We start from the raw sequence: 22,931 nt of genomic DNA, 5'->3' as shown, positions 1-22,931 counted from the left end.
CCACTGTGACGTGCATGGTGCATTTGAAGATAGTCTCATTGTAAGTGCACTTGTGCTGTACTCCGGAAATCTGGTGGATCTACGATAACCTGCAACTCCAGGGCTCCACCGAGGGTGCCGCACAAAGCCGGTAGAAAATGGAGAATGGAGTCTGGAGATATGGAGATACGAAGAAGATATATGGGTCTGAGATTTAAAGTCAGGTTCGTGGTATTTTCAATCGGATTAGTGTAATCACTGAAGAAATCACGGAATCGATCACGAAAGATTTCCAGAGGAAATACCAATGTCCGAATTCAGATCCAAAATCACGATATATTAAAAATCATATGTTGTATACAACATTACAACAGATAAATAGGGGGGATGTGGTAATTCCACGCCGATAGTCCATGATGTCAAGGTGCATTTGATAGTCCCTGATGCCTTGGTTTTCGTCCGCTTGGCGGGAGGTCTGGACCCCCCGGTCGCTCGTGCAGCATATCATTGATTTTTTTTGTACGGAGTACACATTCATTTATTTAAATCTGGGATGTATATTCTTCTGACATTCTTCTAATGTATTCAGCATACGTAGTTGAAAAGGTTGAAGTAGTATGCTAAGCTTGGAAATAAAGATTGCATCGATCATCGAGTCGATAGCTATGAAACTCTCTCGTACATAATGTAGTGAGGTCAATGGTTTTCGGCGCGTTTCGCTATCCCTTCAGCCCCCACGACTCTCATCTCCATGTCTCACTAATTAACGGTCATACAAGTGATTATTATAATTATTCTAATGTTATCTTTTTTTTTTCCCCTTCCCGAGCTGTGTACGTAGTATAGACGCCCACGCCCGGACCACCCAACCCCTTTGTTGTATTAGCGGCGCAGAGTTTTCCTTTTTTGCCACTCTATTCATTGAACCATCCCAACAAAACAGGTGGCTTTCACATGGCGTTATAGCTAATGATCTCCTCGAAAATGCAATGAGATTGGTCCAACCCTGAAGCCCCCCATGTCGCATGGTGGATACTTTGTCCAGGGTCTCGACTCGCAACCGTTCGAGAGAGTCTCGAACTCTTTCGATCTGCACAGGACTATGTGGTTTGATCTCCAGATTTCTAACCCCTCATTTTCAGAATATCTGGAGGTCCCGCAAAACTCTGCGTATCCACGGACTGGATATGGGTAGTCTAGCCTACGGGCGGACCCGATACAGTTCTGATGGGATCCTCAAATTGCCAATATGAACGTCTCGGTGAGCGGCAAGGTCGCAACATTCCGAGCTGCAGGGCGATAACGTCTGTTTAGCCCCTTCTTGCCAAGACCCTGGAAACTTCCGTGCGCTTTTTTCGTTTTTTTATTTTTGTTTTTGTTTTTGCTTTTGCTTTTGCTTTTGCTTTTTGCTATTCTTTTTTTAATTTGATGCCGAAATCTGAGAACCCCTCCATCGGTTGTCCGGTTCACGGGAAACCCGAATTAGGGCATAGGTATAACCCTTAAAGAATACAAAGTGTTATCCATGGATAGGGTCGAAGCGTCGAAGCGGTCAGATCAGAACCTATCAGAAGTATATAGTGTTCATATGTGAACCTTGAGATCACAGAGTTCAGCCTTAGGATCTTACTTTCTCACCGATTGAGAGCTTGAGAGCCCTTTGCTAATCTACTCACGAAATGATCGCCCAGATGCGATCTCATCTTTCAATTTGCAATTTACAATTTGACCCTTGATAGATTGACACATTGACACATTTGCATCGGAGTGATGTGCTCCTTGAAACCCGCCTCGTCTCGCTGGCGACAATTCCAAACTGCAACTCACCCCGAGGGCGTTAGCGTGGCTGAACTCAGACTCTTGGGCCATCGACCGGGCTCTCCATCGGCCGCACAGTTCCGAGACTCATCTCGCACAATTCAACCCGATACTACTAAGAATAAGCTTCCCCTGCTTCACCTTGGTGATAAAACACGCGGCCGCTTTGGGCAGCGGCCTGTTCAGGCTGTAGTCGCTGCTTGCCAAGAACCACCAAAAGTAAATGAAAGCGTGAATAGCATGCATTAACGAAACTAGAGCAGTGAAATGAGAGAGGGGCAGCATGTTTCCTAGAGGGCTCTAGCTACCCCGCGTGGATACAGCTGGCGTCAGCTCTTGCGTTCACGGTGCATATTTTGCGAACTCGGAGTTGATGCGGACCCCAGACATCGGGGCGATGCTGACTTGCGTTCTGTTTCTCCAAGGTTTCTTACCCCGCGAGCTATACCCCAGGATTAGCGTCGGGTTGGCAATGACCAGGTCTGGATCTGCCAATGAGATATGGCGGTTCGCTGTTGGTTGTAGAAATAGAATCTGTCCGGATAGCCTCGTTGTCTAAAGCATACACCCGATGGAAGATTTGCATCGAACGTTCCGATTTGACATTAAAACGACCATTGGAACGTTGTGATCAGCCAACTATTCCAATTCATCGCGTGTCGCACAGCGTAGGCGTTTCAACCCATTTCAACTCTGGGCAATTCAAATTTATGGCACAAGATAGAGAACTCGACGATGATTGGACACCACCTACTGATAGCTTAAGAATAAGAAAATCGCACGCAAGCAGCGCATATGGGCTGACTATGCAATGTCGCACGTCACGCAAATCCTAGGCGCGCCTTTTCTGCAATGCACTGCACCGAGCACCGCCTGACCTTCTAACATCCCTGTCGACCACACACGTTCCCAAGGGGCATCTGTATCCCGGACGTTGTTGTATCTGAAAAAAAAAAAATGTTGAGGAAGTGCACCACCCTACACATCTTGGCATCAATCAACCACTAACAAGATGGGTAGGCGATCAGGGACAGCCGCTTTAGTCGATTGGGTATACATCGCCTAGGTGGTATACATGATGCGTTTCTAAGTCGAGGGCCAGCACGGGCCTTTGAACGTTAGTCGTGCATATAATAGTAGCACTATAATAAAAGTATACTTATTTTATACTTCAGAAAGCCACTTATTCCACTAAGAAACTAGTAGCCTCACTCCAAGTAAGTATGTATATACCTTGGGCCCCACGCTTATGCATAGCATTGCGAGAAAGGGCGCCAAAGCAGCGCCCCCCACCAAAGTTCGACCGCCGGCCAGAACGGAGGCGCGGTAGTCAGTGCGCGCGATCCCGGAGCTACGACTCGACGGTGCGGTGATAGTGGGGCGTGGATAGCTTGATTAGCCTGCGCGGCCGTGCATAAGGCGCTACATTAGTGCGGCGAACTGACAATTTGCTATGCATGACAGACGGGGTCAGTGCATGGTTGTTGTTCTGGGCTGTTGGATGTGGGTTTATCAGGGGTTTGATGTTGACTTTTTTACACTTTACGCTTGCAAGCCTCCATTGATAGTATAGTTTTTGTTTACTCTGGGGAAAATGATGTGCAACTTGCAGGTATACCCCGAAGTCGCGGGGTTTTATCTCCACATTTACTAGTTGCAGACACCGGGGGTTGATTGTCAATTCATCTGACAAATTAAGATTTGAGAGGTTAATGGTATATCCCGCGGAAATCTTCAATTGATATTGCTCTCGGCTAAGTTGTCGTTCTTTATGGTGAGTTACTCCACTATTTCTATCGCCACTATAAATGGCAACCTTGGAAGCTGGATGTATCGACGGGTGGTGATAGATAGATTACCTAAAAATCAAGCCACAAATAGGAAAAATGGCACTCGGCTATCTAGAACCGCCATAATACGCCCGAGCTAGAGGATTGGTTGCTTTTGGCCCGTTATCATGCTACGCCTAGCGGGAGAGGCGTTTTCCGTTGTCAGCGTTATAGAACGCCCATTTTTGATACGAGAATTGACGCCCATCAAGCCCTGGAATTCGGCAGCTCGGCCCTCGTTATCCGGCTATTGAGATATATTGAATGTTCAAGTGTTTGGATGCCAGAGATAAGGACGCGGGGCAACGGAATCCTTGAGCTCCTCCCTCATCTGTGGGGTTGAGGGTCTGGGGTGAGTAATAATGATCGCTGCTATGGTGATCAGTTACTCCTCTTTGTTTGCTATCAGAGATTATGTATGGAAATTTTATAGGCCAATTATTTCCATTCCTCGAAAACGATAGCAGATATCCAAAATATAAATTAACCATTCTAACATATCTATCGACCTCACTAGGTACTCTTTTTTTGGATTATCAAGTTCGTATGTCAACCTAGGTAGGATAGAGGCGTAAGCCCACCTTTCTCCAAATTAAACCGAAAACTTAGTACTTTAGCATATTGCAGGCTCCTAAACACAAAGACACAAAGTAAACAATGTTCTCGGATTCATCGGATATCCCTATCTGCGGAGATGAGAATGAGTACTTTGGCTTGTAACCCTGCGCCCCTCAATTGCGGGGGTGCATCTGCCACCTCACACTGTCCGAGCGACATTATCACCATATCTGATAGTCCTCCGAGGTGTGTTTTGTGTCTTCCCAGGCAGTAAACAGCTGACAATGCACACAGTATCATGAGACAAGAATAGCAAACCAAGCCCCTCAACTGATAACAGTAGCTGACGAATAGATCCCCTGCTGTTCCTGTCCTCCAACGTCTCCGGAGCTATACTCTTTCACATCCTCAAGCCACAGCGGAAGCCAGTGGCCGGACCCTACAAGCCGAACTCCCTTGACACGGACCTTCCCCACATTTCGACTGTCATGCTCACGCAGATGATCACAACATGCATCTCGCACCGGGAGATCCGTGAGGAAAGACAGCATCAGCGCCTATTTCCAACGCGATGGCATATGCACACCGAAACACAAGAGATACAGAGAAGCACAAAGTTCCGCCCTTCACTCACATGACGCCCATAATGGCAGGTTGTCTAGTTCCGACGTTCCGGCCTCACAACATTGTGCTCAGACTCCGTGGAAATGGCATTTCAAAGTCAATTCTTCGTTTTCTCGCAGCCACCCCCTCACCGCTACCCGTGATAGCCAGATCAACCCATAGGAATGATGGAAACTGCCCCCAAAGTCTGCCACAAGAGAGGCGAGGTCTAGAAAGACTTTTCTCTTTATCCGCCTTTTTTTCTTTTCTTCTGGGATCATCATCCCTCCACCATCCCACCTTAGGTGGCGGGAAAGGATTATACTAAAACTTGACTGAAACTCTTTCTTCTCGGCCGGTCTGGTCTGTTAAAGGACCGGTGCTCGGGCTTGTATTGCGTTGTCACTGGAAAGTACCTCTTCCTCTGCCTATGGACCGTGCGTGTTGTGCTTCCATGGCGTTGAGGGACGTGTCCTGCATCTTTGCCGCCACTGCGTCGGCGAATAGGTTTTTGTTTTCGGGGAGATGGCGAAAAATAGGACAGATCCCTATAGTCTGGTTTAAAACACGCTTGTGGATTTGAAGTCACCGGTATCGGATAATTTCAATATGATTCCGTTGACCGCTTGGTCTTTTGTATGCAGGAAAGAAATGGCATAAGGATTTATTTTGGCTGGGCTTCTTTGACACAATGCCTTTGTCCGGCATATACCCTGCCGTACGGACTTCCTTTTATGTGAGATCTCGCAGCCGAGTGATCACACCTTGAAACTTGATGTTCGAGACTAGATACCGAGGAATCTCAGTGTCCTTGCTGGTGGTCAATTACTTATGGCTCTTGTTATGCAGCAAGGTGAGGTGCTTACTGATATTCTTTCGCTCTGGGAGCTCTACTTAGGCTATGACATATTATTTCAACTTGAAATTCAGACTGGAAATCTTCAAAGAAATTGCATGGTGATTATGTTTAGATATATGTATCCAGTTGAAACCTCAGCTGAGCCCATTTTCCGCCTAAGGCCAGCAACCTTCCAAAGAAGATCTAATGATGCAAACCATCTATCATCTTCCATCTTCATCTTCCCACCTATGTTCAACGCTTTTCATCAAGTTTCATCGGGAGTGCAGAAATCTACCCGGTATCGAAAATCAATTTGTGACAGTGGTGCGAGACAAGATTATTTTCAGGCAGCCCAGATTCTAAGCCCGAAAGACGCGAAGTTGAAGTTGAAGTTGAACTTGAAGTGTTGAAAGTTGAAGGGAAGAAGGTGAAGCCCAGTAAGCGGGAGATCACCCCGGGGCCCATTGGTGGAGCCAACTTCTCCCACATTAACGATCCGTGGTCTTCACTCTCTCTGTTTACTTGCGGGAACTTCTCCAAAATCTCCAGGGCTGCTCATGTCTCAAGTTCAAAGTTCCGGATTGGCGGACCTTGAGAAAGAGCTGGTATGCTCGGTATGTACTTGTCCATTCCGCCCCTTACGTTTCTAACACCGCTCTTTTGCCCCAGATTTGTACCGAGCTCCTCTACCAGCCCCTCACTCTCCTCGACTGCCTCCACACTTTCTGCGGATCCTGCGTGAAAGAATGGTTCTCCGCACAAGGGGCACGTCGCTCCCGCGCCTCGGCCCGATTTACCTGCCCCTCCTGTCGCGCGGAAGTGCGCGACACCCGCCCAAATGCCACCGTGACGACCCTGCTGGACATGGTCCTGACCGCACACCCAGATCGAGCCAGAGCGCCAGATGAAAAGGCAGAGATTGCCACTAGGTACACACACGGGGAGTCGGTGTTCCCAGCACTTCCTTCGGGCGGGGAAAGCGCGGAGGAGGATGGCGAGGACGATAGACGCATTCTAGAGGAGGTACGCGAGCCGAGTCTACGCGAAAACCGGGCACAAGCTAGACGCGAGGCCCGACGGACGGACCAATCTTCGCGGACGCGCGAAAGGAGCACCAATACCGAGAGACATGCGGAGGACGGTCGGTCAAGGCGTCGGAGGGATGACGATGCAACGCGGCAGCACCGTACATTACGGCCCGATGATTCGGACCGCACGCGACGGGTCGAGCATCAATCCAGTCTGCGGTCATTACTGAGTCTGTCATCTGATGCGGAGACTATGGAGGAAGAGATCTTACGGCAAATTCTCGAGGACGGATTACTGGATAACATCAATCTTGATAATCTTGGGCCAAGGCAAGAAGAGGAACTCAGTGAACGTATCGCGGGTGCCTACCGTCGGAGGCATATGCAAAGATCGCAGTCTCATCAGCGACAGGAACAAGGACGAGAACAGCGGCAAGAGGCTGACGGAGCTACGCGAACACATGCGAGGTCCGAGTCCGCCCACAGGACTGCGGAGCCAACGGCGGCTACCCGGGAACACAATGTCAGACGACCGCCAGTTTCCAGACCTCATCTGTTCGATTCGGCTCCTACGCGGCCGAACACTGCGGGTCACCAAAGGCGCAGCTCGGAACAAGCGGGTGGGCGCCGAAGAACCTCGCCTGTTCGAACAAATCAGGCGTCCGCATCAGACGAGGCCATACGGCCTGCTGCCCGATCCTCGAGTGATATAACTGCAGATCGCCACGTCTCTCAGACTGGGCGCTTGCGATCAGAATCAGCATCAGCCAGGCCGCGACGTGCCACAGAGTCAGAACGGAATATCTCTAGTGCGTGGGGGGCCGGAGGACGAGAACGAATCTCCTCTAGACAGTCCACAAGCCAATCAGCCACGAACTCCCCCACTTCTGGCGCTGCGCCCTCAAATTCGTCCCGCCATTTACCTCACATGGACCACACCATTCCGTCATTATCTTCGCCGCTTGTTCCAATCCGGTCAGACAGACGAACAAGACCATCTTCGTCCCGATCGAATGTTCCTGCATCTCCCACAGTACAATTCCCCGAGCCGTCCATCTCTTGTGACCGGTGTGGAAAGGACAACATCCAATATAATCTACACAAGAAATGCACAAGTTGCAAGGAAGGAAACTTCCACCTGTGTCTACAATGCTACCGCTCGGGACGTGGCTGTCACCGATGGAGCGGATTTGGTGCATCCGCACATACGACCTTTCAACGAATCGTATCGTCATCTACTCGACGCCCTGTACAGATCACTGACCCTCGTCATGTCTTAATGTGGTTTAAATACCAGCGGCCCTCTGAGACTGCTCATCGAACGATGAGCGGAGAAAGACAGATGACCAGCGACAACCCAATCCGCCGGCTACAAAGCGGTCTCTTCTGTGATGTGTGTCAATCGTCGGCCAATGATTGTTTTTGGAAATGCAGCCAGTGCAACGAGGGAGACTGGGGTTTCTGTAACTCCTGCGTCAACCAAGGACGATGCTGCACCCACTCCCTGTTACCTATCCGGCGCATCGCCCATAGTCCACCTCCATCAGCATCATCCACCACACCCCCACCGATTGAATCAAATACCATCCCCACGTCATCGGAGGTCGAGAGCTTCAAAATTCTTTCATTCTCAACAAACTGCGATATCTGCACCTACCCAATCCCAGCCTCAACAACCCGCTACCATTGCCTGGAATGCAATAGCGGTGACTACGACGTCTGTACAAACTGCTACCTCAAACTCGTAGCAACGGGCAAAATCAACAAAGAAAACGGACACAATGGCTGGCGCCGCTGCCTCGCCGGCCACCGCATGATAGTAGTCGGCTTTGAAGACCACGAAGAAGGCCAGCGCCGCGTCATTGTCCGCGATCTTGTGGGTGGTCGCGCTCTGAAAGATGAGCACGTAGCACAATCACAATTACAATCACCAACTTCCTCCCCAGCAACCGCCGGCCCCGTTGCATCCCCGGAGTTAGGAACCGGTGACTGGAGCTGGAAGGACGGTCCCGAGCGTCGTAAGAAGGCATCCCGTCTGCGCGCCGGGCCTGCCCTTACGAACAGTACCACTGGAAGTACCGTCTCTGCTTCTGACCCCTCAAACCCACCCCTTTCCAGCCCCACCGCGACTCCCATTATCCCGCCCTTCCGCCGGTTCCCGCCTGATGGTGGCGTCGGGCTGATCGTCCACGCTCTCTGGTCCTGGTACCCGGAAGAAGAAGTCGAAGACGAGCTTGTTTTCCCGCGTGGTGCGCACATTACCGAGTCGGAGAATATCAACGATGATTGGTTCTGGGGATGCTATGCTGGTCGAACGGGACTGTTCCCTGGTTCCCATGTTGAGTTCGTCAGGGAGGTGCATAGGTAAACATGCATTGGAGTTTTTGCTTTTGAATTTCTCACCCACATATGATACGCATGACATGCATCGTATACCCGTTCTGCTTTTTTCCCTTTTGCGTCTGTTCTTGCATGGTTACGATGATTACGAAGATCAGAGTTATGAATTTGAATGTCGCATGAGCATTTCCTCGCATTGCATACATATCTTGTTAAATTCAATGAGCCACGGACTATATCTATTGTCCATGATATCCCCGAACGAAAATAAAACCTGTGATATATCCCTGCCAGTAGGACTATTTACCTACATACCGAAGACATAGACCCACTATCACCCCAATGAGACCGCCAACCACTATGCCTATACAGACATGCACGGCGTAATACTTCACCACGCGTGTCTTGGAACCATATCTCCACTCATCCCTGTAGCTTTTGTTGGTTTTGAGGATTCGCTTTTGGGACTTCTCGGGCTGTTCTTCAATATCAAAATCCGCCTTGTTCGAGGGAAACTTGTAGGTGTGAGTCTCGGGGTTTGTAGGCTCCATCTTGTGTGGTATAGCCGCACTCGACCGGTCGCTGAATGCGCTCTATACATAAGTGGTTTGTTAACACCTGCGGATTCAAAATTTATGGGAATACCGGGCGCCCAGACGCACCTATACTTGGTTTTATTTCCTTTCACTTTTGGGCTTTTGATCTATCTCGCGAGAAATAATCTTGGAGGATGCCAGGTTGGAGGTTTCTTCTCGTCTTGATAAATTCCTGGAAACCCCTTCTTATAGAATGTAGGGAGAAGGGAGAAGGGTGAAGGCAGCGAATGATAGGAAAGCTAAGTGGTAGACGATATCTTATAAAAGGATCAACAGATCAACAGCGGCGACTAAGTTTTTGATTCATAAATTGCCCGATCTTTGGGGGCCATAGGGGTTGGGGGCCGGGGGCCGAGGGCCGTAACAGTAGGCAAAATGCATTGATTAATCTGCTACTCAGGTTTAGGGGGTTCCACTCGATGATCACAGCTGGTGCCTTTGAAAATTAGCCATTCCGACCAGACAAGTATAGCAAACAAGAATATATATAGCCATTTGGGTACCCTGTTCAGGGCTAAGGCTGAGCGGGTCACCCGAATCGGTTAGCCCCAGGACGCCAGACATGCTTAGAGACCTCGCGACCTTCCACCCGTGGGCCTTTCAATCCTCTCCTAAGTGGATGGTGAACCCATAACTCACCTCCAATACATCAAGATATCGTTGTGCGCCCCGGAGCTGCAGTCCACTCTTCAAAGTAAATATTCCTTCTTTTTCCAACACCTGCACATCTTCCAGCTCTATATCTTTGTCATCGGCACCCTCTTGGTGACCCGAACATATTCATCATTCGGCTGACAATCTATCCTCTACCGAAGATCACTCGGCCCAAAGAGAACATAACGGGTTAATCATGGGCTGGCTAAGTCATATATTTGGCAAATTTTCGACCATGTCAGAAAAGCGAAAGCGGAAGAAGGCGACGAAACGCCGGAGGAGAGAACACAGTCGACGAGTTCGAGAACGGGAAAAGGAATTAAGACGTCGACCTGGAGAAAAGGCGCCTTTTTTCCTTGGCTCGCCTTTCAAAACATACGAAGTGAACTATCGCGGACCTGCGGCGGGTACATGATGGTATTGATGTTTCAGGACTACAGCAAGAGTGTTGTTATTACTATTTTCATTCATTTCCCTTTATTGGCAATCTCTTCGGACATTGCCAAGGAACCCGAGCCTCTTTGGAGTTCACTGTCTCGCTAGATAACTACACACTTCATATTATCATTTAGGCAGTTATATCGCTAAATAATAAGGCTGAACAAGTTTTTTTTTCCGAATTCGGTCTGATGGGTGACCTGGTGTTGGTTATTCTTGTCAAAATGTCTGATGCCGGCTTTTTCAGCCCCCAGCTGAGTTCGGACCTCGTTTGTGGCCTACAAATACATGTATGTCCATCAACAGAAATCATTTGTTGTTCTCTTCTCCTTCACTTGGTTACCTAATATTTCTCGCTCGGGTCCCTGAAGACTCTATTTGAGACAAGTTATCTGTGAATATTTCCTTCTTTACTATCTGCTAAAGCTAACAGATACTTGTGGGAAACCAGCTTCCTCGCCTGCTTTATATTTACGTGTTTCCTCAGCGACCATCAATACAACCCTCGATGTTACCCCTCTAGCCAAGGCCAACTTCAAAGGAAACTACGATGGCTCGTATACAGATCTAGCAAGATATATGGGTGCAGGAGGGAAAGAGGGTTTATATCCGGAAGGGACATCTGTGCCTGAGAAGACTTCAATCTTCGCTCATATTTATTTCTCGTCGCTTCCTTCGAAGTCACCTCTCACCTTACTTTATCACCACAGCTCAGCAACATCATGATCTATATCAGATGGTGCCTGGCATGGATAACGGGGATTTCACTTGCCACCAAGATAGTCCATCCACCAAGGGCTACCACAGATAGCTGCCGTGATCGGAACCAGAGGTCAAACCTCAGCGGATCGTTGTCTGCTGGCGATAGCCGCAACCCCGCGAAACAAAATGTCATTATACGGACTACTACCCTCCCTCACTCAAACCCTACAGCTGCTAGGTACGCTCCTCGTCAATAACTGGGGGGTTTCTTTTACCCTTCTTTTTTTCTTCCTCTCTTTCTTCTTCTTCTTCTCTCTTACCATCTGTCATACCGTCTGAATCCGGGGGTGCCCAAGAAAAATGCCTCGAATCGATCCGTTTTGTTTATTGCGCTGCTTGCAGCCACAGTTTCTTTTTCGGAGAAATATACCACATGGCTTGCCGCCTGTCAGTGCTGGAGGCAAAGGAAGACAATCGTGCTACTGATCATAAAAGCTGTGGAAGACTGGCCTGCCTCGCTATGGTCCGAGCGAATCGGAAAGTCCGACGCCAGTCCAATAGCACTGTTTGGGGTATGCTAAGCGGTGGTTTGGAATTTAACATTTACAAGCTCGACCATCAAGGAAGATGGAGTTAAATACACCTCCAGCAGGGCCGTGAAGGTTGGCAAGCAATCGCTAACTTGTTGGCCTACATCCTTTTGCAAGTCCTGGATATGGCCGCATATTGGCACAATGACCTTTTCCAACTCGCTGGAAGTGATTCTGTTCTCTGAGTCGTGTTGGTGACTGGGATTTGCTGCATCAGCAGGTAAGCTTATATATTCATGCATGTCCACCCCCATTGTTAGCCTACAGGCCATGCCATGTCTTATGACACCAAAGGCGTTGTCAAGAAGGCTTTGCCCAAATACCCATCCAAATACCTATCGGGACTGACATTTAGTAGTCCCCGCACGTGGCTGTCCCGGTTGCTGCAATCGGTGGTAGTGTGGGTGGATGATGCCGAAGCCACCCAGGCCGCCGAGACCGAGAAGAGACTGAGAGCCCAGGTGACGGGTTTAGGGCAGCAGATCCGTGGCACGGAGGGACAAGTTCATAATTCCGTTGGGAGACTACCGACCACCAAATCTTACGCAGACCCTTGCGGTTCTATCGAAGCGCCAGCCCCAGCAAAGGACCGGAGATACCGAGCCGGAACCTGGCAGCCATAAGTAATCTGGCATCAAAGCCGATCTGAAGAGGTTCATGCCCGGTTCAATGTCAAAGACATCCAGGAAGAAGGGCGGGGCAGACAAAAGGTGTGTGCTGCTCTGTTGTTATTGTCGGTCTTATTGGTCTAGGCAGGTCATCAGACTACCACTGAAAAAGGCCTACCAACGTGTCAACAATCAACCACCTGGAAGCACAGTTTTACCTGGAAAATGGGTTTTTGACATTAAATGTGACAAAGATGACTTCATTACCGAGCTCAGAGCTCGATGGGTAATTTATGGCAATCATCAAAGGCCTGGACTTGACTTCGACGATACCTATGCACCCGTTGCAAGGCATAAAAGTACGGGACTTTTCCTTACAATGGTTGTTTTACGACAGTTGTATTGGGAACAAATTGACTACACCACTGTTTACCTCAGTATATTGATCGATGAAAGGTGCACTTTTATAAGACTTCCTACGGAATATGAAATCGTAGGCATGGTTTGTATGATCAACTAGGCAATATATAGTTAGATTACGACAATCGGCATGCCTTTAGTACGGAACGATCAAGTAACAATTAGAAGACCTCGGTTTCGAATAAACTCTGGATGAACGATGCATTTTTGTATATAAATAGAGAAATATATAGCTTTTACTATATATTGACGATACACTCTATGTTATAGTGTTAAAAGAGGAACCGCCGTAGGCCAAATTACACCGGCGAAAATTTTAGTCGATGAACTAGATATTCATGAGACGGATAGTTATATACCCCATCATACATGTACACAGTCCCCTTTCATATCTTGATAGATATAGTCATTATATAATATTATATAATATTACTAGTACGGCTAAGCCCTCGAAGTCGGGTACCCGTCACTCCACCTGAGCATCCATGGATTAACGGCCGAGCGGCGAAGATGGCCGAGCGGTGGATTTTTCCCATGCCCGAGCTACCTACTATCTTGAAACTTTTCGGCGAGAAAAATGCTAGCATTGCTAACATAGCATGTCTTTTTACCGTTTGAGGATTTTGCTTAGGGTACGTGGGGAGACGTGGTCCGCCCGCTTGTGGTGGCTGAAGTATGTTAATCCCCGTGAGATAGGGCTGACTGTAGGCTAGACAGGGAAGAACAATCATACCATTGACATACTTCACTTGTCATATATTAACCGTTAATGTTGGAATGTATATGATCAATTATTTAGTTAGGCCTGTTGCCTTTATTTATGCCAAGTCTTCGATTAAGTCTCGGCCATCAAACCCCCACTACACACCCGGCCGAATTCAACTTTGCCGTAGAGACTCGCCAGAGTCTATAAAATATTCGTTATTCTCCTCTAGCTGCGCATGCAAAGCACTACCTAGGTCAGTCTAGTGTATATTATTCCGTCATGTCGGATCCCAAGTCCTCCAGGGCGGAGGCCAATGCAGTTCCCACGCCATGCCCCGAAGGACAAAATAAGGAATTGTCGCCGACAGAAGGAGGCGACATCAAGTTGCCCGGTGCAGCTCGCATGAAGGCCCTTTATTCTTCTCTTACAATCTTGGAACGGACTGCTATCTTCTCTAGCATCTTCGTTATTGGTTTTGCTTATGGCCTCGACAACATACTACGGGGCACATACGAACCATATGCCACTTCCTCCTTTGGCGAGCATTCCCTCCTGTCGACCATCAACGTTATCCTCTCCGTTGTTGCCGCTGCTTCCCAGCCGACTGCGGCCAAGATCGCTGATATCTTCGGTCGAGTCGAGCTAGTTATCTTTTCCGTCTTTCTCTACGTCCTCGGTACTGTTGTCGAAGCCGTCGCAAAGAACGTATCCACCTATGCCGGTGGTAGCGTCATTTTCCAGGTCGGCCAAAGTATGATTAAAGCTCTTAACTCAATCATCGTTTCCGATATCACTTCGACCCGCTCGCGCCTTTTCTTCAGCTATACTCCCATCGCGCCGGCTCTTATCACCACCTGGGTTAGCGGCAACATCGCCAATGCCGTCCTTTCAGTTACCGACTGGCATTGGGGCATTGGGATGTGGTGCATCATTTATCCTGTTGCTGCATCCCCTCTCATCATTAGCCTCTGGACCGTCACCCGGCGGCTCAAAAAGCAGGGCACCGTGGAGAAATCCAGCACCCTCCTCCAGACTCTCGGCCCAAGAAAGTTTATAGTCGAACTTTTTTGGATGCTCGATATTATCGGCATCATCCTCCTCGTCGCAATCTTGGCCCTTCTCCTTGCGCCACTCACCATTGCCGGGGGCAACCAGTCCAAATGGAAGAGCGCCCACATCATTGCGCCTCTCATTGTTAGCGCCTTATGTGTTCCGGTCTTTATCTACTGGGAGCTCAGGGCTCCTCGTCCCTTGATTCCCATGACTCTGATGAAAGACCGAGCCGTCTGGGCTCCCTTAGGGATTGCCATCTCCCGGAATATTGGGTACCATCTGCAAGCCAATTATCTTTACACGATCCTTGTCGTGGGTTTCGACTTTGATGTCACCGCCGCGACCCGTATCTCCTCTCTCTTTTCCTTTGTCCAGGTTGTAGTCGGGCCCCTCCTCGGCTTAGTCGTCTTCCGGGTCCGGCGGCTCAAGATGTTTATCATCAGCGGGACCATGATTTACATAGTTGGCTTCGGCCTCCTGATCCGATACCGCGGGTCCCTTACTGGCAACAGCAAGGTCGGCGTCATTGCAGGCCAAGTGCTCCTCGGCTTTGGCAGCGCACTATTCTCATGGCCGGCTCAGGCGTCCATGCAAGCCCACATCAAACATGAACACCTCGCCGTTATGACAGGCACGTTCTTGGCTTCGTATAATGTTGGCTCTGCTATTGGAAACACAATCTCGGGAGCAATATGGACCCAGCTTCTACCATCTTCACTCCATGAAGAACTCGCCGGTATTAACTCCACCCTAGCCACCTCCGCATACAAGGATCCGTTTACGGCCATCGCCGAATGGCCCATGGGTACCCCTGAACGCACGGCTATTGTTCGCTCCTACCAGTACATCCAGCAGCTTATCACCATCACTGGTATTTGTCTCTGTGTGCCGATCATGGCCTTTGCCTTTGCTGTGCGCGACCCCAAGCTTAACGACGAGCAAACTCTAGCTAGCGATGATGATCTGCCCTACCAAAGTGGGTTGTCACAACCTGTGCAACAGCCAAAGCCAACCAAGTTCCCAGCAGCCGTACAATAGCTCCAATTCACCCACCTCTTGATACCTCAGCATTCCCCTGGTCTACGACCGAGAAACATTTTAACCCTGCTCAGAGTCTACGCAAATCATTGAGCAATGGACTTGGATGATCTACTGCCACACATTATCTTGCGTATGTACTTTTGGTAAGGTACTCCCATCAAGAAACGCGTCTAGGTTTTGATCATTCGCAGTCATTGCTCATCCCATTCCAATTCCTTCTTGACCACGGGCCACATTAGGAAATGATATAGTGAGAAGCTCGGAGAAGTCCGCATAAATCGATCTCCATTGCCCACAGAGTTCGGGGAAGTCGCAGGTCCCAAAGGAAAGCAAAGGTCAGAAACTGTATGTCCATAAATGTAATGAGATAGACATAGGCAATCCTGCATCAGGATTGGCAATGCTTATTGGTAATATACTTGATATGAATCGACTGTCCATGCCATTTCTTCTTTCGCCTTGGGGATGATATTTTTTCTCCCTAATGGGGTATTAAAACTTTATAATTATAATTCTGATTTAATTTAGTATTCACGGCTCCCATTCATAACCTCCTGTGGCCACAGAAGCCAATCTTGATATTTCGGATCCAACACAGAGTATAGTTGTGTCATAAGACGCGCGCTGAGACCTTCCATCCACCACATCCACTCGATTTGACGAATAGATACACACCAATGAGCAAAGATAATGAGTGCAATCGGCGCTTCCTGGCACAAAAGGTTCAAATATTCATCTGAGATATCAAGCAGCCACCGGAAGACATCTGCGGTCTCGAGTCTCCGCATGATGCCAGGCCTTATAGCAAGACCCAATGTTCGGGCTAGTTCATCTAAAGCTTCTTGGTAGATGGCCCGAAGTGATGGGTCAGCTGCGCACTCCCTCCAAATCATTTGCTGCAATTCCCAAACATGAGGCTTGCCTTGCTCGAGGGCCTGTGGTTCGCGATGGGCAGCAGCTAGATAAGTTCCATTCGTGAAGATCGGTGCCAGTCTCCCGGTACGAAGATCCTCACCTCCGGTACTGATAATAGTTTGTGTCCCACGGAAAAGACGGGCCCACTCTGATAAATTGCCTCGTTCAAAGAGGACCAGGAAATCGCCTTCTTCTGAGGGCTTGGCGCAGGAGAACATGCACGTTAGAGAGGAGAAAATGAAAAGTGCTGCACCGTTTTCTCGCGCGATAGTCGAGACGAGCGGGACCATCTCTCTCACGGCGGTGTTGTGGTGCATTTGTGCGTAAGCAAGGCAGCTTGCGCGTCGAGATTCATCTGAGCGAGCTAGATGTAGCGCAGAAAATGCTAGCAAGGTGTGTAAGACTGGCGGTGTTGAAAAGCCAATGCGGGGTGCTTCCTGGCACCATATGGTCTGCACGGCGGGACTTCGCGATAGTGTGTAGCAGGTTGATGTTGTCCAGTGGTGCAACAGTTCCAAGTCAAAAACAGCCAATGTGGAAGGGAATGGTCCTAATGAGGACAGACTTGGTAAGGCTTGTGGGATTTGTGCTGGCGCACGAAATGTTCCAGACCCAGTGCTTTCTGGGCCGGATAGTGACACAGGTGACTCTGCTAAATCCGTCTGTGGTGTGGAGAGCACGTTTGAGCGATTGGCAAAGGAACAAATCACCCCGTGCTTCTCACAGTTCCGGCAATTTGGCTGGCTTTCATCACACTGACACAGAATCATAAGCTATTGCTCGACAGCAACATTGATGTATCTCTCACCTTGACTTTGCGCTTTTTGCATTGTAAGCACCCAGATCTCGATTTCCGGTGCGAACGGCGACCTGGAGGGAATGAAGCCATGTCAATCACTAGCAGGTATTGTAAATATATAGTGGACCCCGAGAGGAATCTAATATAGATTGCACCATTAAATGGGAATTTCGGGGCCTATGCGGATTTCGCGGAGGCGCAGTGGCATCTCGGATGCAAAGGGGTTGTGCGCTAGCCAAATACGGCTAGCGTTATCAATTTTGGTGGGGGGAGAAGCAGTAGGTGTTCTTAGTCTAGACCTCACGATCTTTATAATTAAGAAAGAGGTATGGTATGGTCTACTCCGTAGGATGGCCTAAAACAAATTAATATAGCTTCAAATAACCATATATACAATGAGATATACGTATCTGCTCAGCATGAAAACAATGTCCAGTAGCCCATTTTCCAGCCCTGAAGGTCACCGAAAGAACAAAATAAGCATTCCACGAAAACAATAATACAATACTCTTTTTTCTTACAATAGTTACACGAGTGTTAAAATGATTTCTTGGTGAAGGACAAAGTTTCAATCTTTCAATTTAAAGTATATCTTGTCAATATATATTTCATCATGTTCCAAGAATGAACCATTTCCCAATTTTTGTGTCAGTAAAGCCTTGAACATCTAGATGGTGACAATATAAATAACCATGCTGTTCCAGGGTAGATAGGTTGTTGCCCGCAACTTTCATTGACTTTTATATCCAGAACTTGCGGCCGGACAGAGCGGCTGAAGCCCCGTCACATTACGTAGCCCCGCATCCCTAGTATGCGCTGCACCTTGCATATGTACCATGCTTTGTGCTGTAAGCGCGTCGATAAGGCGAACCGCCATCCATAACATGGAGGTCAAACACGGCTCTCCACTTGACCTGCATGTATGACATCGGATGCACTGCACGGTACCCCCCTTCGAACTCTGAAAACTGACCGCTCTTCCTTGCTCAGTCTCTTTAAATAAATGATTGAGGACCACCTTTCTTTGAAGTGTCAATCCCAATACTAGCGAATATCTGGCAAGATCTTCCCATAGTGAGCACTTGGCACCCTTCCCTGTTCCCATGGGTAGCATTAGCGCATACTGATCAACCCATGAAATAGATGCCACAAGGAACTGGAACCTTGACAAGTGACAAAGGACGCGTCCTTGGTCAATTTGAAGTTGAAGGCTCTCAGTATATTTTCGTCGGCAACTTGACTGGCTTTGGGCAGTCTTTCTCCATTCCCAATGCCGACGTCACTTATGACTCAGCCGACCAGTTACACAAAGAATCTGAAGAATTCGAAAAGTTACCCATAGAAAAGGACCAGATTGAACTCAAGCTCAAGAACGGGGTTGCTATCACGGGCGGTTTTGATATGCCCTTCAGCGATGGCGAGGTCAAGAAAGGAACCATTGTTGGCGGTGGAGGGAAATGGTTAAAGTTGTGATTGCGATGAGTCATGGGGTTTTGAATATCCGCCTGGGCACGGGTGTGTGAGATGACTTTGGAATTAAACCGAATCAAGGGGTTGAACAAAGTAAAGTTGGCGATGTCCATTCTGTATACACTTCGTGTAGATAGGCAGAGAAAGCCTATCAACCTTGCAATAAGGCAACAACCAATTTTTTTTCTTTAATTAGAACATAGAACCATGAATACGAAAGTCTGAAGTCCACTTGTAAAGATTGGCAGACGTCAACAATTCTAGAAACTCGCAAGGCTGTGAACGCCCCCACCTGACTGCGCCACACTCTCAGCGGAGCAGCCGGGGGACATATAAACAGCCCCTCAGCCCTCAGCCCTCAGCCCGGACCTTTCTTACTTGCATACATCCAAGTCACAGTCTCCATAACATGTCTTACCAACCTAACCGTGAGTGGCATTTCAAATACATTTCGAGGCTTGGCATGAGCTAACCCAGTCAATAGAACCTCCGTACGGAGGATACGCGCCCCAACAATACGGACAGCAAGGCCCTCCTTCAGGGCCCCCGCCACAGGGCTATCAGCAGCCCTACGGTGCCCCTCCCCCGCAGGGCCAATACCCCCCTCAGCAAGGCCACTATCCCCCGCCTCAACAGGGCCATTATCCTCCTCCCCAGCAAGGCCACTACGGTGCCCCTCCGCAGGGAGGTCAGTACGGCGCGCCATCTCCTCAACCCCACGGATACCATGCTCCGCCCGGGCAACCTCCATATGGCCAGCAGCAGCATGGCTATGCCCCTCCCAGTCAACCGCCCGCAGGATACCCTCCTCAAGGCCAACCACCTGTTGGATACGGCGCACCACAAGCTGGCGGCTTCCCGCCCCAGGGTATTCCGTCACAGCCTTCTCCCGGTTACATCCCTGGTCAAGTAGCACCAGGTGACTACCGGCCCCAAGCAGATGCGCTTCGCAAAGCAATGAAGGGCTTCGGCACGGACGAGAAGGCCCTGATTGCAGTCCTCTCGCAACTCGACCCCCTCCAGATGGCCGCTGTCCGCGACACATATTCTAAGCACCTCGGCCGCGATCTGTTCAAGGATGTCAAGTCCGAGACCGGCGGGTACTTCCGCGATGGCCTACTTGCCGTGCTGGACGGGCCGCTTATGCATGACGTCGAGAGCTTGCACTCGGCAATCGATGGCGCTGGCACGAAGGAGTGGCTACTTAACGAGATCCTCCTTGGCCGCTCCAATGCCGATATGAATGCTATCCGGACCGCCTACGAAATGAGATATAGACGTTCGCTTTCTAAAGATGTCGAAGACGACCTCTCCTTCAAGACGTCCACTCTGTTCGCCATTGTCCTTCGCGCTGCTCGCACTGAAGAATCTGTCCCTATCAACCCGCAAACCATTGAGACGGATGTTCGCTCCCTGCAAGGGAAGAACGTCACAGAGGTGTGCTCAATCTTCGCCAAAGCGTCCAATGCGGAGCTCCGCGCTATTAGCCAGGCTTTCCAGTCCCGCTATCATATCCCCCTCGAGAAGCATATCGAGAAGGAATTCTCGGGTCACATGGAAGATGCGCTGCTTCTGATGCTCCGCTCGGCTACGGATCCTGCCATGCGCGATGCTATCCTACTCGAGGAATCCATGAGCGGTATGGGCACTAAGGACGAGCGCCTTGTTGTTCGTGTTGTCCGAACCCACTGGAACCGCAACCACAAGGAGATGGTCAAGCGTGCTTACCAGCACAAGTACGGGAAGAACTTGATTGATCGCGTGCGCGGCGAGACGTCTAGTGATTACCAGCGTTTGATGGTTGCTCTTCTTGAGTAAAGTTTTTACTTTCTCCTTTTCCTTTCTTTTTCTATTCCTGTACAAATTATGACCTTCATGATCGGTTACATTTACTTTGAGATACCATGATCTGAAATGAGGAATGCGAGTTACGCAAGACAGATAGTGCTATATAGTAAGAGAAGCCAAACGATTATGTTTTACTTTGATCACCTTCGGGGCCCTTGTATTTGCTTTATATTACATTAACATAGATATTTACAAGTTTTTAACCCTTGAGGTTACAAGTCAATAGTCCACTTTGTCCGCAGCCTCTCTCCCCAGATTTGGAACAAAATCGGTATAGGGGCCATTGCCAATGCAAGGAATGCCAGCAAACTATTCCCCCACCCAAGTCCAAGTTTTTCGTACATTTGCAATCCACAAAGAGGAAGAAGAGCTCCAAGTAAGCTTCGAAGAACAGTGCAAGCAGCCACAGCACTAGCAGCATGTGCCAGGAAAGCGTCTACAAGATATGTCTGAACACACATCAATATAACGATCGTTCCAAACCCAATAATCGCATTTCCAATCTCGGGAACAATCCAATGGACCACTTTATCTGTCGACCACCCGTAGATAAACAGACCAGCCGGAATGGCCAATGACCCAGGTATGGTAAGATACATGGGAAGTCGGTCCTCGGGGACAGGTGTCTCCTTGTGCTCGAGTTTGATTCTGATCTTGCGATCACTCAATGTCCCCACGTAGGCAAGACCAACCAACATTCCCACTCCGCTTCCAAGGAATGAGAGGCCACTGGCGCTGGCAGAGAATCCATACTGACCGTCAAAGACAATCGCGAATGTTGTGAAGAGGATGTAGAGGAAGCCGTAAAGAACGGCAATGTAGCTGGACATTAAGGCCACTACCGGGGACAGAACAAGCATTTTCGATGGTCGAATGAGACTTCGCAGGAACAGCTGTTTTGGAGGGATCCCGGAATCTAAACGAGATTTATATGCCGTGTCTCCTGTTGACTTTCGCAGCCGAGCAGCTTTCCGCTCAAGGAGAATTGGTGCATATGTCTCAGGCACGATAAAAAAGAAAACGACTGATGCGGCTCCGCCCTAGAAAATGAGTTAGACACGAGACTTCTTTGATTCTGAGATTGTCTTTCTTACCACCATGGCAAGAACCCAAAACACCCATCGCCAATCTGTCGCCTGTACGAGGAACCCACCCACGACGGGGCCAATGATTGGACCGAACAGCGGTCCCAGGGACCAGATGGCCATTGCTTGGCCTCGTTTCTCTCCCGGCACAAGATCTGCAATTGTACCACTACCACATGTGATGGCAGCAACACCCGCAAACCCATCGAGGAATCGGAAAACTACCAAAGACGCCATATTGGGAGCAAGCGCACTGGCGATATTGAATATCACGAACACGACATTGCAAACATTGTAGACCCATGTGCGGCCACTATACTCGCTAATAGGTGCGATAATCAGAGGTCCAAAGGCAAATCCTAGGACATAAACTGAGACGACAAATGTCGAAAGGAGATTAGATGTTGAACCGAAGTCTTCGAGGACTTGGGCGATACCCGGCGCAAACATCGAAGAGGCGAGGGGACTACTATTGTTAGAATCTTGATCTACATTAGAGGTTTTAAGTACTCACGTCAAGAAAGTAATAAAAGAAACCATCCCAATGATGCTCCATTTGCGCCTGAAGCTCCAGTTCATCGGATTCTCGGGGTCTTCGCTGGCTGGCTCCTGCCAGAAGACATCATATTGGGATGCATACGCCGTTTGTTCTTCGTTGGATTTTTCATCTGGTAGTCGGTCAGACTGCGCTTCAGGATCAAGAGATTTCGGGTCCATGTTGAGGGCACTGAGAAGAGAAATCCACACACATGGCGGTTTGATGTGCGCCGACGGGCTTTTTAAATGAGTCCAAATCTGCCGTATGCATTCCATGCATAAATTCCACGGGCTTCCCCATATCCGTTTACCTACCAAAAGGGTTCTCGGCAGATTATGCATATAAATGAGATCCCAGCCCGTGTTCTAGTTCCCGAGGAGGGATGTTCGTATTCGTACCTTTGCGGCAGCCATTGGTGGACGGCATATGGATCGGGTTCGGGTTCGGGTTCGGGTTTGGATAATGACGGAAC

General features: G+C 49.0%; 10 protein-coding genes across 10 annotated transcripts; 7 read left to right on the top strand and 3 right to left on the bottom strand.

Moving 5' to 3' along the window:
* Positions 1–1,749: 1,749 nt before the first annotated feature.
* On the top strand, positions 1,750–2,046 carry N7455_001617 (uncharacterized protein; the record flags this gene model as incomplete). The annotated part of the gene is made up of 1 exon (XM_065604034.1): positions 1,750–2,046. The coding sequence occupies one exon, from the start codon at positions 1,750–1,752 to the stop codon at positions 2,044–2,046; it is 297 nt and encodes a 98-aa protein (XP_065462525.1).
* Positions 2,047–6,185: 4,139 nt separating this feature from the next.
* N7455_001616 (SH3 domain protein) lies at positions 6,186–9,024 on the top strand (the record flags this gene model as incomplete). Its single annotated transcript, XM_065604033.1, has 2 exons — positions 6,186–6,242; positions 6,298–9,024. The coding sequence occupies 2 exons, from the start codon at positions 6,186–6,188 to the stop codon at positions 9,022–9,024; spliced, it is 2,784 nt and encodes a 927-aa protein (XP_065462524.1).
* Positions 9,025–9,214: 190 nt separating this feature from the next.
* On the bottom strand, positions 9,215–9,547 carry N7455_001615 (uncharacterized protein; the record flags this gene model as incomplete). The annotated part of the gene is made up of 2 exons (XM_065604032.1): positions 9,215–9,229; positions 9,329–9,547. The coding sequence occupies 2 exons, from the start codon at positions 9,545–9,547 to the stop codon at positions 9,215–9,217; spliced, it is 234 nt and encodes a 77-aa protein (XP_065462523.1).
* Positions 9,548–10,481: 934 nt separating this feature from the next.
* On the top strand, positions 10,482–10,661 carry N7455_001614 (uncharacterized protein; the record flags this gene model as incomplete). The annotated part of the gene is made up of 1 exon (XM_065604031.1): positions 10,482–10,661. One exon carries the CDS (start codon positions 10,482–10,484, stop codon positions 10,659–10,661), a length of 180 nt encoding a protein of 59 aa, XP_065462522.1.
* A 1,590-nt stretch (positions 10,662–12,251) lies between these two features.
* N7455_001613 (uncharacterized protein) lies at positions 12,252–12,599 on the top strand (the record flags this gene model as incomplete). The annotated part of the gene is made up of 1 exon (XM_040951744.2): positions 12,252–12,599. The coding sequence occupies one exon, from the start codon at positions 12,252–12,254 to the stop codon at positions 12,597–12,599; it is 348 nt and encodes a 115-aa protein (XP_040818598.2).
* Positions 12,600–13,989: 1,390 nt separating this feature from the next.
* On the top strand, positions 13,990–15,801 carry N7455_001612 (uncharacterized protein; the record flags this gene model as incomplete). The annotated part of the gene is made up of 1 exon (XM_040951505.2): positions 13,990–15,801. One exon carries the CDS (start codon positions 13,990–13,992, stop codon positions 15,799–15,801), a length of 1,812 nt encoding a protein of 603 aa, XP_040817670.2.
* Positions 15,802–16,292: 491 nt separating this feature from the next.
* On the bottom strand, positions 16,293–17,667 carry N7455_001611 (Zn(II)2Cys6 transcription factor domain-containing protein). The gene is made up of 2 exons (XM_040951607.2): positions 17,528–17,667; positions 16,293–17,474 (listed from the first exon to the last, which is right to left on the bottom strand). Exons 1-2 carry the CDS (start codon positions 17,606–17,608, stop codon positions 16,329–16,331), a joined length of 1,227 nt encoding a protein of 408 aa, XP_040818296.1. The 5' UTR covers positions 17,609–17,667; the 3' UTR covers positions 16,293–16,328.
* A 994-nt stretch (positions 17,668–18,661) lies between these two features.
* On the top strand, positions 18,662–18,991 carry N7455_001610 (uncharacterized protein; the record flags this gene model as incomplete). Its single annotated transcript, XM_040951441.2, has 1 exon — positions 18,662–18,991. One exon carries the CDS (start codon positions 18,662–18,664, stop codon positions 18,989–18,991), a length of 330 nt encoding a protein of 109 aa, XP_040817936.2.
* A 406-nt stretch (positions 18,992–19,397) lies between these two features.
* On the top strand, positions 19,398–20,806 carry N7455_001609 (uncharacterized protein; the record flags this gene model as incomplete). Its single annotated transcript, XM_040951959.2, has 2 exons — positions 19,398–19,416; positions 19,473–20,806. The coding sequence occupies 2 exons, from the start codon at positions 19,398–19,400 to the stop codon at positions 20,804–20,806; spliced, it is 1,353 nt and encodes a 450-aa protein (XP_040817737.2).
* Positions 20,807–21,048: 242 nt separating this feature from the next.
* Positions 21,049–22,638, bottom strand: N7455_001608 (MFS transporter; the record flags this gene model as incomplete). Its single annotated transcript, XM_040951845.2, has 3 exons — positions 21,049–21,876; positions 21,931–22,387; positions 22,436–22,638. 3 exons carry the CDS (start codon positions 22,636–22,638, stop codon positions 21,049–21,051), a joined length of 1,488 nt encoding a protein of 495 aa, XP_040818417.2.
* Between the last annotated feature and the right edge of the window lie 293 nt (positions 22,639–22,931).

The sequence above is a fragment of the Penicillium solitum genome (assembly GCF_028829755.1).
Source record: "Penicillium solitum strain IBT 25940 chromosome Unknown utg000001l_segment0_segment0, whole genome shotgun sequence".
Taxonomy (NCBI): domain Eukaryota; kingdom Fungi; phylum Ascomycota; class Eurotiomycetes; order Eurotiales; family Aspergillaceae; genus Penicillium; species Penicillium solitum.
Note: the sequence above shows the minus strand (reverse complement) of the source record. Positions and strands in the feature narration are given on the sequence as shown.

Bases quoted from the DNA above. Each gene is read 5' to 3' on its own strand.
- N7455_001611 (XM_040951607.2), bottom strand. From the start codon at position 17,608: ATGGCTTCATTCCCTCCAGGTCGCCGTTCGCACCGGAAATCGAGATCT. The intron at 17,475-17,527 runs GTGAGAGATACA...ATTCTGTGTCAG, and splicing joins GCAAAAAGCGCAAAGTCAAG to TGTGATGAAAGCCAGCCAAA.